Source organism: Strix uralensis, chromosome 12, assembly GCF_047716275.1.
Source record: "Strix uralensis isolate ZFMK-TIS-50842 chromosome 12, bStrUra1, whole genome shotgun sequence".
NCBI lineage: Eukaryota > Metazoa > Chordata > Aves > Strigiformes > Strigidae > Strix > Strix uralensis.
The window spans coordinates 3125797-3138775 of record NC_133983.1 but is presented as its reverse complement, the minus strand read 5'-3'; the positions used below and the strand labels follow the sequence as shown (position 1 = coordinate 3138775).

Sequence of the window (12979 nt, the reverse complement as noted above, 5' to 3'; positions counted from 1 at the left end):
ACACCACCCCATACAGACCTGTATGGCCCCATGCGGTGCTGTAGAGCCCTATACAGGGAGGCACAGCGCTGTACAGCCTAGTGTGGTGCAGTACAGTTCTCTGCGTCCCAGCACGGCCCAGTACAGTCCAGTGCGTCCCAGTCGAGCCCCCCGTATCCCACCCAGCCCAGCCCAGCCCAGCGCAGGAGCTGGGGGGGGCGGCGCGGCTGCAGCGAGCCCTCCCGGCCGCCAGGGGGCGGGTGTCGCGGCGGCCCGGCGCATGCGCGGGGCGGGGCGCGAGCCCGGCGGCCGCTGCGTGAGGTGTCCGCTCGCCAGCCCGCTCGCCGCCGCCATGGCTCTGCTGCACACCCGCCGGCTCCTCACCGCCCCGCGCCTCGCCGCCCGCGCCAGGTGAGGCTGAGAGGCGGCTCAGCCCCCGGGACCGCCCGTACCGCCCGCCGGTGCCGGCGGAAGGGCCTTCCCGCCGCCGGGCCCGGGCGCAGCTGTGAGGCGGGAGGGGAGGGGGGGGCCGTGCAGAAGCGTGTCCCTCCGCGGAGCCTGGAGGCGCCGCCGGTGACGTCGCGGTGGGGAAGGGGGTTGCCGGGGGGACGGCGCGCGGATTGGCTGGGGCGCGCGGCGAGGCGGGGGGCGCGCGGCGCTTCCTCGCGATCTGATTGGTTGCGGCCGGGCCCGGCACCCCCGGCCTGTCCTTGAGGAGCCGCCGTGGAGGGCGCGTGTGTGTGTGCACCGGGCCGGGGAACCGGGGTGCCCCGAGTAATGGGGCCGGGGGGACCCTCTGCCCCGAGTAATGGGGCCGGGGTGCTGTTGGAGGGGTGCAGTGGGGTCGGGGGGACCTTCTGCACCGAGAAATGGGGTCGGGGTGCTGCTGGAGGGGTGCAGTGGGGCCAGGGGGACCCTCTGCACCGAGAAACGGGCCGGGGTGCTGCTGAGGGCTGCGCTGTGCAACAGGGCATGAAGGGCCCCACGTGCTGTGAAACGGGGCAGGGGCGCTGCTGCCGGGGCCCGTGGAGCGATGCAGCCAAGGGGACCCCACGCACTGCGAAATGGGGCTGGGGTGCTGCTGCCTGGCGTGCACCGTGTAGTGGGGCTGAAGGGAGCCCTGCACCGTGAAATGGGGCTGGGGTGGTGCTGCCGGTGTGCAGCGCTGCCTTCAGGTGTGCAAAACCTGGCGTGAGCGGGATGGGTGGGAGCGAGGGTGTTTCTGGGGAATCACTTCTGCACTGGCAGCTCTGGACTCCGCTGTCGCTGAAGCCAGCAGAGGGATGGGTGGAAGGATGCAGGGTGCAACTGGAGCCCCAGAACAGCTCCACGAAGTACAGCTGACCCGAGAGACATCGGGCACTGGCTGGGAACACCACCATGACCAGCTGGCCAAGGAGCAGAGCGTGCTGAGGGATCCAGGCAAGGCCTTGCTGCTCCCCAGAGCCTGTTGACTCCTGGCCCATACTGGCTCAGGAAGCTTTAAGGAACAGTTCCCAGTCCTTAGAGCAGGAAAACAGTGGGGTTTTATTTCCCCATTCCAGCAGATAGAGGAGGCTATTAGATATTAATTAACCCTGTTCTGTCCAACATGGCCCCTTGCTGCCCTGTGAGAGGAATGCTCTCAGCCTCTGCTTCTGAGGTAGCCTGCTGGCTCTTCTCAGCAGGTACTGGGGAACAGCTATCTAGAACTTGTGCTTTCTGCACTTGGACTGTAGTGAGCCTCTGAAAGGTCTGCAAGCCCACTGGCAATAGCTTTGCTTTTCTTATGTTATACAGCAAACTATAAATTACCAAATTGAATTGAGGTCACCTAAAAGAGATGCAGGTAGTCCCTTTTGTAAAGAGCCTTTGTGCCCAGCCCCTGTTGTGCCCAAAGAGTGGCTCTTTATCCCCTTGCAGGGGATGCCAAACAGTGATTAGCAGTTTTTGTTTCCTTATCTTCAGCAACTTCACCTGGTGCTCGGAGCAGTTACCATTGCTCTGTGCTGAGAATGGTCTTTGTGAGATCAGGACGGAGGTGAAGAGATATGAAATGGTTAAAATGGCTCCCTTACCACACAAATGCTAATTAAGGTGATAACTCAGTCTGCTGCTCTGATGCATAAGGAGACAGCTATTTTAAATGCTTTGCTTGGTGGGAAGCTTGCTGCAGCTGACTGGGGCAATGAAATTTTAGGCTTGAAAGGACAGTAGTAGCCAGAGCAGCCTGTTGGCATTGTTCTTGTGTAAATATTTGCTTTAGCTGTGGTATCCGGACAGCGTCACCTTTGGCCCCTCTGCTCTGCTCTCGCTTGTAGAACCGCTGCAGGGGCTTTGGCAGAGGTTTTGAAATCCACTATCTTACGTGGCTGTACCTCAGAGAACATGGATTGGCCTCTTCACAATGGAAACCTTCACTGGACTTGTAAACGCTTGCCTACCAAGAGGAAATCTTGCTTTCTGGGCTTGGCTTGAGTCCATAAGCACGCTCTTAGGTCTCTGCAGCTTGGGCCATGAGTTCCACATACGTTTTTAAAGGGTGTTGCTGCTTTACACAGTTCCTGGTGCATTTTTCTGCCCTCGTTCTCTGTCCCATCTGTCACACTGCTCTTGCGTTTAACTGGCTCAGAAGACCAGCCTGGCTGAAGAGTACAGAGATTATTTGAACACCAGGTCTGCTCAGCATCTAAACTCTAACTCAGGCCACCTCTGTTCAAGTCCCGTAGCTGGAAAACATGTTTTCTTTGGCTTACATCAGGTATCCCTCAGGTAGTTCAACCCCAGCTTAAACTTACCTTTGTTTAGTTTTCCACACTGAAATATCTCCAGCCTGGCAGAGAGGATGTGCAGTTTATAACTTTGACCTTTATTCAAGACCAATGCTCTTTTAATTGCTCAGAATAAAATATAACGCAGTGCAGAGACAACATTAACATAGAGTAGCGGTGTGTTAGGACTTGTGGCCTCGGATCCCCAGTAGATCTCTTCTTCCCAAACCCCTGTCTAGAAAGCTTTGCCTATGTGATCTCTTGGGCATCCTGATGTGTTTGGACAACTCAGCCTGGACTTTTTTCTTCTGTCTCCCTGCAAGCTCACGTCCTGGGAAATGGCGGAGGAGTCTTTCTTTGGCCTTCAACTCAAAACCTTCAAGCTGAGAACCAGAAAATCTGTCCTAAAATCAGTCCCTTCGCTGCCTTAAGCCGATAGGAAGACCAGCTCAGAATGAAAGTACTTAACTCTCCGGAGTGCTGCAGCTTAGTTAAATGCCCTCAGGATCAGCGTTAATTGCAGCAGTAGTATGTTAGAGCCCAGTGACCTGCTTAAGTGTTTGCAGGATCGGGACCTAAATACCCAAAACTGTAAGCTGCTTAGTGATAAGCCTGGCAGAAAGAAGGTGCTGTCACCATCTCAGAAGCAGCAGCTCTTTAAAACAGGTGACTGGGCTCCTGCAGCCCTCGATACCAAAATAATCCTAGACCAGGTAAACTGCAGAGGGATGCACCCCTGTGCAGAGTGTGTTTCTCTCTTCCCCTGCCCCTCCGTTGCCAGGAAGGTGCCGGGAGGGCTCTTCCAAAGCAGCGTTGCGTGGTGTCTGAACCTGCAGTAGGGTTTTGCCCCGACAGCCCCCTCGGCGTGTCCTGCTCAGGTTGGCTCTGCAGGGCTGCAGCCTGTGGCCCTCTCTGGAGGGTGTGTGTTGCTGGCATGACTGACTCATCCTCCTTTCTAAGTTGATCCTGTACTTAACCGGAGAGGTAATTAAGACTTGTTAGTGGTCTAGAAAATGCTAAGCACATCTTCCATTTTTAAACTACCTGAGGTGGCTCTGCCTTGTAGTTGTTGGCTGCCCTTTTTTCTATGGAGTCTGTCAAGAGGAGAAATGGAATTTTTTTTTTATTTGGAAGTACTATACTGATGGGAAGAGCAGTTAAGTCAGGAGGACAAATGATGTTTGGGGCTCCATGAGATGCAATCTATATACATATGCTAGCGCAAAGTATGTTTATGGAGTGAGTAAACTGGGTCTAAATAGACCCAAAGCAGGGACAGAGTGGAGAGGAAAGTGTTAGACCTTCCTTAACCCTGGTCCTGCTGCCTTCAGATGTGCTGTGTCTGTCCCCACACACTCAGCAGGAGGTCTGGCTCTCCTGGGGGTGGCTCCAGGCTGCCTGCGTGGTCTGGGGCAGGATCCAGCCCCAGGGACAGTGTTCCTGTGTTGCGAAAGCCTGTTATCTTCACGTGAGGCAGCCTTCCCTAGGCTGTAAAGCTTTGTAAAGCTGATATGTGGCAGCATTAGCTGTGGGAGCTTCTCCTTTAGCAATCAGGACTGAATCCTGCCCCAGAGGAGATAAACCCGATCTAACTCGTGCTGCATGCTTTGTCCCCCACCCAGCTCAGGGGTCTGGGTAAGTGCCAGTGTGATGCTGTGAGTCAGGATGCTTAGAGCTGCGTGGAGTTGTCTTCTTTAGCAATCCTGTCTTCAGGAGGGGGCTGTTACAGCTGTAGCCCTCTGCCAGGCAGGTTAAAAACCACCACACCGCTTCTCTTGCACTATCTACAAGCCTGCAAAGCCTGGACGTGGGACTGGGCAGGGGTTATGGCCAAAGAGAGAATAACGGGTTACTTTTTATAGCATGGTCTGGTCTGCCCTTGACATTAAGAAAGCATCTCCGTCTCCAGGATGTCCTGCCAACAGGGCAGAGGCAGGTGGTTTGTAGAGCGGCTGCTGGGGAGCGGAGCACAAAACTCCTCCTGACACAGGGAGGTTTCGTGCTTGACAGCAAGGGAAGGGGCCTTCACGCTGAAGCTTGTCACACTGGGAAGAAATTGCCCTCTGCAATTCCCAGGAAAACGGCATTTGGCTACAACATCCCTCTTCAAGTGAGGCAGAGTTTGTAGGGCAGGGAAGGGAAATATCTTCATTAGGTCAGGCAGTGTTGCGGGAAAAGCAGATCAGTTCTCATGCACAAGAGCCCTTCCAGGAGTTTGGAAGAGGTTGTGTGTTCGTACTCCGTGCAATTGCCTGGGTCTGGCTGAGGTTCCCTGGAGGGGACTAACCTACGCGATCCCACCTGTAGGCTGGGAAGAGATGGCACTTGGCCAGAGCATAAGGGTTTAAGACTTCTGTTTCCTGGGGCCTTTCTGGTGTCAGCACAGTAAGGCAAGCAGAGCCATTTCTACATGTTAATGGCTTGGAGGGAGTCAGTTATCTTCAGCCACAGTGAACTGAGGCTCTTTGCCCATTCTGCAATGTAAAATGAAGTACCAGATCATGGAGCGTAAAGGACTTGAGGTTTTTTTCCCCTGAATAATTCTCAGCGCTACTTGTACCTTTTCCAGCGGTTTAAAGACAAGATTTCCTTCAGGTTTTCTCTCAGGCCATGTTGGTGCGTGTCCCTGCCCGTTTCAGAAGCCCAATTCTTAGCTGCTTTTTTTTTTTCCCTTTCAGCTCATGGTGGTCCCATGTGGAGATGGGTCCCCCTGACCCCATCCTGGGGGTGACAGAAGCTTTCAAGCGCGACACCAACTCCAAGAAGATGAATCTGGGTGTGGGGGCGTACCGGGATGACAATGGGAAGCCGTTCGTCCTGAACTGTGTTCGCAAGGTGAGGCTGGTGCTGGCTGCTGGGCAGGGCTGGGGCCAGGGAGGGGGAAGGTGTCTAAGCAAGGTTTGGTCCTTAGAATAAGCTTTGTCTCTTAACAGAGCAGGACAGTGTTGCTGGATGTTTCCCACAGCAGTGCTAATGCTTTTGAGACACAACAGAGCTGTTGAGTAGTAGGGGATAAAACAGGGAGTACGTGTCCTGTTCCCATCTGGGTAAATCTTAATTTATTGCTGACTTCCACGAGCCCTTCAACCCCGCTGTCCTCTGAACTTCAAGGTGTTTCTTGAATAGGCTGATGTTCCCTGGGCCAGCCCACATGAGAGGAAAGAGTTGACATTGTCCCCTTGATGGATTAGTCTTAGAAATTCTGCTGAGCCATTGTTACCAGTTTCTCCATAAGCCAGTCTGAAACTCCGGCCCAGGGAGCTGGATGTAGACACTGCCCTTGAGGGGATTACAGAGCCTTTCCGGGCTGTAAGCATAGAAGTAGGCTGTTAAATGGCTGGCGGCTGACACATGTATTGACTGGCTCCTTTGCTGTAGGGAGGATGCACTGTACATCAGTGTGGGGTTTAAAGCCATCCCTTGCCCTCGCTCTCCCTGTGTCAGCGTGTATTGTAGCTGGGTCACAACCGGGAGCCTGGGTGCTGTCACAGAAAGTTTCCTGGTGGTATATGAATGCTGCCAGGGTCTGTCTCACTGCTCTGGGAGCACAGGTAGGGTTCCCAGAGCACTCCAGATCTCTCCATCACTACATTTTTCCTGAGCATGGCTCCTTGTCTGCTGCTCTTGCTTCCACTCTCTGATCCTGTGTTAGGTAAGGACTTAGACCGGTTTCTGATGCGGGATTTGCTTGAAAGAAGTAGAGATTAGCAAAGCTGGGGGGAGCCATGTTTCAGGGTTGGGTGAGCTACCTTTCACACAGGCTGCTTTCAAAATTGGCCGGAGTTACTGGATTTTATTTTTTTTTAACCTGCTCCATCTAGTTCAGTAACATTCCCTACAAAGGGCTTGCTACGCTACCTGGTTTGGGGGTGTCTCCCTGTGTAGAGACAATCTCTGCCTTTCAGTAAGTCAAGTCTCGCCTTCCTGCAGGACAATTCCTGCTTGGGCAAGGAAACGTGTGTCCTTGTGCAGCAGTGTGGACTTGTAACGGCGTGGAAGTGGTGTTCTTCTTTAGTGTCAGGTTTCCTGGCTCTGCTCAACCGATGGTAGCACCCACTGAGGGCTCTGGTGGCTGCTGGGCACTGTACCCTGTGGTAAAAGCAGGGTTTCACCTGAAATGTTTACTGCTGCCCCTTGCTTGGAGGGAGCCCTGATCTCTGCAAGGAAGCTTCTGTAAACCAACCTTTGCCCCTTTTGAGCGAGCGAATGTGAAGTGACCTTGAGCTGTCCACTGTCCTCTCCATGGGGATGCCTTCCTTGCTGAATGTGTGTCCTCGTTCCCAGGCGGAGGCCATGATAGCATCCAAGAAGATGGACAAGGAGTACTTGCCCATTGCGGGGCTAGCGGATTTCACCCGGGCATCCGCAGAACTGGCTCTGGGTGAAAACAGTGAGGCTTTCAAGAGCGGCCGGGTAAGGAGCAGGCTGGGAAGCCGGGGGTGGGCAGCGCTGTCTGATGCACGGTTGGTACATGGGTGCCCAGAAAAAGTGGAAGAACTGGCAGGGGTACTCATGCCTCTGAGGTGCAGGCCTGTCAGGCCGAAGGATAACTGCTTCCTCTGAAGGCTGGGGTGAAACAGCCCTTCCCAAGGAGCAGATTTGATCTTGCGGGGGGTCCCAGCTCCCTGCAACTGAAGTCACAAACCCATGCAGTCCCCTCCAGCCCTGTGTCCCCGTTTTGCTGTGCTTCTGCCAGTGCTGACGTAGTGACTGGGCTTTCCCTGTATCATACCCTGGCTGCTCAGACTCATCTACTTGTTTCTGTCCTTGCAGTACGTGACTGTGCAGGGTATTTCTGGGACTGGATCTCTGCGAATTGGAGCCAACTTTTTGGTGAGTCCCTGGCTGGTGGTGGAAGGAAAAGATGTATTTTGACTGCAGCTGACTCTTCGGAGTTTTCTAACTGCTTGAATCTGGTCAATCTCTTTGAACACTCTGTCTTTCTCTTGATCAGCAACGGTTCTTCAAGTCTAGCCGTGATGTGTATCTACCCAAACCATCCTGGGGCAATCACACACCCATTTTCCGTGACGCTGGCTTGCAGCTTCAGGCTTACCGCTACTATGACCCCAAGACGTGCAGCCTTGACTTCTCTGGAGCCATGGATGACATTTCCGTGAGTTGCCTTTCATGCCTGGAAGCAGGGGGTTGATGTGGGGAGATGGGTGATCTTCTTGCTTTAGCCTAATCAAGGCTAGAAGCCTTGCAGAGTTCGTCTAAGCTTTCTAGGGCAAGAGTCTCATCTCAGCTGCTGAGGAGAGTGCTCAGATGTCATTAATAATTCATTCTCTGTAACATCTTCCTTAGAAAATTCCAGAGAAGAGCATCATCCTCTTGCATGCTTGTGCTCACAACCCCACCGGGGTGGATCCCCGGCAGGAGCAATGGAAGGAATTGGCAGCTATGGTGAAGGTGAGCAGTAGTGTCCCAGGGGTACTGTGCTGTTCCTGGAAAAATCACACCTCTGGGCTTTCACGGGTGGCATCTGGGCTTCACTGCACTAAAGGTTACTCCCTTCCCTGAAGCTAGGATGGGTGTCATGTTCCTGTACTGAAGACAGGAGCCAGACAAAAGGACCCATAAAGCTTCTAGCTGACCATCAGACTTTCTGCTGGCACCTTCCCAGGAAGCTGGGGTAGGGAGACCTGAAATGAGACAGAAGGGTCGAAAGAGTGAGCTGTGATAGCTGGAGGGGGGCTCCCAGCGCTGGTGTATTAAAAATGCTGGAAGATCTTTCACGTGTCTGGTGTCTCCTCACCAGCTTCAGCTGGAAACAGATAGGTGCAGGTACTTCCTTCATCTTTCTCCTCTTCCTCCCTGCTGCTCCTCCAAGCTGTAGCCAGTGAAATTTGGCTTGGGGATGCCTGGCTTTAGTAGCGTCCTGAGAACTGGTAGATGCCAAGGTGGGCTCTGGGGCCTGCAGATGGCTGCGGGTCGCCTGACCGAGGGGCAGTGCGGCTGGGTTATCTGCCTGGAGGCATTGCGAGGGCTGGCACCTGCCCAGAGGGTTCCCAGGTGGTTTTCCTGGAAACTGATAATACAGGAGACACTGGAATGGAACAATTTATTACTGCTGAACGTAATTCTCCCTTCTGGGCCAGACCTCACATCCCATAAAAGCGCTGGGAGGGTCTTGACCTGCTGTTTTGATGTGTGGTGGGTAGCTGTGGGTTTTGGGCTGTGGCAAATGAAGGGGAACAGCTCTACTTCTGGAGGAGCACAGTTTGCAGGTGAGCACGCCGCTGCCTGCAATGGCTTTTTTCAGCCTGCTGCCCTGATTCCTGGAGGGGTGTTCAGCTCCTGTGACAGTCTCCCCTCTTTGCTGGCAGAAACGAAACCTCCTCGTGTACTTTGACATGGCCTACCAGGGCTTTGCCAGCGGGGACATCAACCGGGACGCCTGGGCTGTGCGGCATTTCATCGAGCAGGGCATCAACGTCGTCTTGTCACAGTCCTACGCCAAGAACATGGGGCTGTACGGTGAGTAGGGCAGGTGGTGTGGAAATGGTTTCATCCAGGCTCTTGGAGGGACTCTGGGGTTTAGCAGCCTGTGTCTTTTTCTGCTGCCTGCGTTGATCCTGCAGTGCTGATCAGGGCACAAGAGAGAACCCGCTGGGAGCTGGTGGAGACCCTTCTAGGGACCAGGGCTATGCTAAAGCGATGTGGCATTTGGGACAAGTCCTGCCCCAGCCCTGGGTATCCAAGGGCAGAGGCTGGGACCTGATTGCCCCCCTTTCAGGTGAGCGTGCAGGTGCCTTCACGGTGATCTGCAGTGATGCAGAGGAAGCCAAGAGGGTCGAGTCACAGCTGAAGATCCTCATCCGCCCCATGTACTCCAACCCACCCCTGAACGGAGCCCGCATTGCCTCTATCATCCTCAACACCCCTGACCTACGGAAGGAGTGGTAAGAGGGAACCCCTAATGCTCACAACGGCGAGATGCGAGGTCTCTGTGGCAGCCCTGTGCTGTGCTTACTGCCTGCTGCTGTTGTGGGCAGCTCTTAGCTTCGGGGCTGCAGTCAGAACCATGTGCCACCCCTTTCCTCTGGAGAAATCCCTGCTCGTGTCCTGGCATCAGCTGGTATCGGTCCAGCCTGACACAAGCAGGTTTCCCTTGTGTTACCAAGGCAGAAAACACTGTAAAGGAGGAGATAAAGCTCCCCCTAGGATTGAGGGCTGCAGGAGCTGCCTATCCAAGAAGTGGAAAAGACTGACTTGAGGCATTGTAGCCATGTAGCATGTCTCACGTGAGGGAAGTGGAAGCGTAAGCCCCCTGAGAATAAGACCCAGGAATGTAACCCTTATGCCCTAAGCCTGCTTCCTGGCGTCAGCCTGTGCTGCTCTCCCAGCCCCTGGGTGTCAAGTCCCTGCCGCCAGCTGGCCTGGCAGAACAAAGCCTGGCTGTGTGTTGTGGCTTTGCCAGGAGCTGTTCCTTTGGCAGGCTGGCGCTTGTGCCTGATCCAGGGCCCAGCAGAGACGTCTCCTAGCTGTGCTGCCCTGGAGCAGGGGTGTCTGCCTGTGCTAGGAGGTACCCCTGCACTCTTTGTTTATCTGCAGATATTATTTTATCTGGGTTTGGGCAGTGCTGCCATGAGGCCTCCTACTCACCCACAGCTTTCAGAAGTGAGAGATGCTGATACTCTTGTAGTAGTGTCCAACAGCTATGGAATAAATAAATAAGTCACCTTCTGGTACCAGGAGAAAGAAGCAGCTCCCCAGCTGCTCCAGGTTCACGCACTCTGGTCTTTGCTCATCTGCATCCCCCGTGTTTTGGGGGTATGAGGCCCTTCCAGGTGGAGAGGGTTGCTTCCTGGTAGTTGCAGGGCGGGGAGCAGCGTTGGTGTGTGCCAGCCCTGCTCTGAGCAGTTCCTGGGTTGGCTTCTCAGGCTCGTGGAGGTGAAGGGCATGGCTGACCGGATCATCAGCATGCGGAATCAGCTGGTGTCCAACCTCAAGAAAGAGGGATCCTCCCACAACTGGCAGCACATCACTGACCAGATCGGCATGTTCTGCTTCACGGGGCTGAAGCCTGAGCAGGTAAGCACAGTTCCTGTGGTCTCGAGGTGTCATTCACAGTCCTTGTCAGTAAGAGCTTGACTGCAGGTGCCAAAATGAGCCCTCATCAGCAGTTCTTCCTCCAGGAGGAACATCCTCCAAGCCCTCAGCACTGGAGCATCATGGGGACCCAGGTCTTGCTCTGTTCCCTGCTGTGCTTGTGGAGGTTGAAAGCAGACCTAGCCTGCTTATCTGTCAAAGGAAGCAGTCACTTGGTGCTGCTCTGGGGTGACCTTAAAGGTCAGCTCAAGTGAGGTGACTCCTGGCTGGACATCTGCAGTGTTTGTGTGTCACCCGAGAGCCGAGCAGCATCTCTTGGTTTACAGGGTGCACTGCTGGCTCCACAGGGAGCGGGATGCCGTGTCTGCTGGCACCCAGTTTGCTTTCAGTTCTGGCAAGCTGGGTAAATTTGCACTCTGCTAACAAGAGTGGAGGTTGGCCTGCGGTTTGAACTCTGCTCTTTCACGCCAGGTGGAGCGGCTGATCAAGGAGTTCTCCATCTATATGACAAAGGACGGACGAATCTCTGTGGCGGGAGTTACGTCAGGCAATGTAGGTTACCTGGCTCATGCCATCCATCAAGTCACAAAGTAAAGACAAAGGTGTGCTCTGGAGCTGGTGGCTTTCCCTTCCCCACCGGTTGAAGATGGGGAGGGAAAGGAAACAAGCAGAATATTTCCAACCACAACACTTGACGCCGCTGCTGAATGTATCTTGTAGATGAGTTGTTGTAGAAGCCTAGTCAAAACTGCCCTGCGTTGTGGAGCGGGGACGTCATTGGTGGCTCCTGCTCGTCACAGCCGTTCTCCCCTGCTGTCCATCCTTTCTCCATCCGCCCCAGCACCCATCTGCGCTGGAGGGAGCGACTGCTTCGTGCTGCCATCCTACCAGCGCAGGCACCAAAGGCTTCCCCACGCTCGTTTCTTCATGAAAAGGCTTTTGTTGAGGCTGTTGGCCGCTGGCCTAAGTGGCAGCGGGCGAGGAGCTGGGTGGGCTGGGTGGGAGGGCTGCTCAGGTGCACCCCTGATGCCTCCTCAGCCAGGCCCTGCTGCCAGCAGGCTCCGTCCTCCACCCCGCTGGCCTGGGACTGGGCAGCACCAAAGCTGCTCTCCAACAACCAGCTCAGAGGACTTCTTGCTACTAAAATCCGCTCCATTGTTGGCTTTGCTCTTTCCATCTGGGAGTCTCCTTTCAGGTGTAATTCACAGTGGCATTGGTGTGTGGGGCGGGCCCACGTCGCCTCGTTCTCCTGACGTCACTCCTGTGCCCTGAGGTGAAACCATTTCTCACTCCCCCAATAAGAACCTCTGAAAACTGCTCTGTTGGTCTCTGCCTCTGCCCGTTCCTGTACCAACCCCAGCAGCCCTCCCTGTGAAGCAGAGTCTCTGTGGGTGTCCCAAAGCCATAAGCTCACATGGGGGTGCGGGGTGTCCCTCTCATCTGCCTCTGTTCAGCTGAATTTCTGGTGACACTAGAAAATGGGAGGGAAAGTCTTGAGAGCTGATGACTCAAAAAACATTCTGTCCTAAACTGAGAGTCTGTGAGGTCCTCTGAGTCACTGGACTCTGGTTTTTAATCCACATAAACTGGTGTGTGGCTGTGTCGAGCTGGGGACTTCCTCTTGTCATCACACAGCTTCATCCTGTCCCTTCCATGCCCCAAACATTCCCGCTCAGGGACGTGCCAGCACAGGGGATCTTGTATGGCCAGTGAAACCCTAAATCTGAGAATCCCACGCAGAGGGGTCCCACCTGTGTGCCCCAAGAGCACGGGTGGGTGTAAGCTGAGGCTGCCCGGGGTGGGACTTGGTGTCTCAGAGCTGAAAATGAAGCCTTCGGGGTTGAATGTTGGTGTTGCTGGGAGAGTGCAAGTTCCACAAGCCCCTGTACCCGGCCACCGGAGGCTGGCGGAGTTTCTCCTCGCAGCAGGCAAAGGTGCCTCCCCAGGGGGGACCTGAGGGGTCACCCCCGAGTCTGGGGGAGCTTTCCCCTTCGCAGCCATCCCAGGGCATTTCGCAGAGCAGTCCTTGTTTCTTCCCGAAGCAGCCGTGTCTTCCTGGGAGCCAGGACAGGCCCGTGGCCGTGCTTGCCGGCAGAGAAGGAGCCGCTTGTGCTGGCTGAGGCGGGCTGGAACGTCCCGCTGCTCCCCGACGAGACGGTTTGCACTTGAACTACACCGATTGTTTACATGGCCCG

The 12979-nt window shown here is 54.9% G+C and overlaps 1 protein-coding gene across 1 annotated transcript; it reads left to right on the top strand.

Annotated features, from left to right (window-relative positions):
* The first annotated feature begins 259 nt into the window (after window positions 1–259).
* Window positions 260–12102, top strand: GOT2 (glutamic-oxaloacetic transaminase 2). The gene is made up of 10 exons (XM_074881348.1): window positions 260–390; window positions 5408–5564; window positions 7014–7142; window positions 7503–7562; window positions 7684–7845; window positions 8037–8141; window positions 9059–9209; window positions 9469–9634; window positions 10616–10766; window positions 11256–12102. Exons 1-10 carry the CDS (start codon window positions 260–262, stop codon window positions 11376–11378), a joined length of 1335 nt encoding a protein of 444 aa, XP_074737449.1. The 3' UTR covers window positions 11379–12102.
* The last annotated feature ends 877 nt before the right edge of the window (window positions 12103–12979 follow it).

What these genes read in the sequence shown, in the direction of transcription:
- GOT2 (XM_074881348.1), top strand. Translation starts at nt 260, where the DNA reads ATGCGCGGGGCGGGGCGCGAGCCCGGCGGCCGCTGCGTGAGGTGTCCG. An exon ending in CAAGAACATGGGGCTGTACG is followed by an intron (nt 9,210 to 9,468) that starts GTGAGTAGGGCA and finishes CCCCCCTTTCAG; the next exon opens with GTGAGCGTGCAGGTGCCTTC. An exon ending in CCTGACCTACGGAAGGAGTG is followed by an intron (nt 9,635 to 10,615) that starts GTAAGAGGGAAC and finishes TTGGCTTCTCAG; the next exon opens with GCTCGTGGAGGTGAAGGGCA.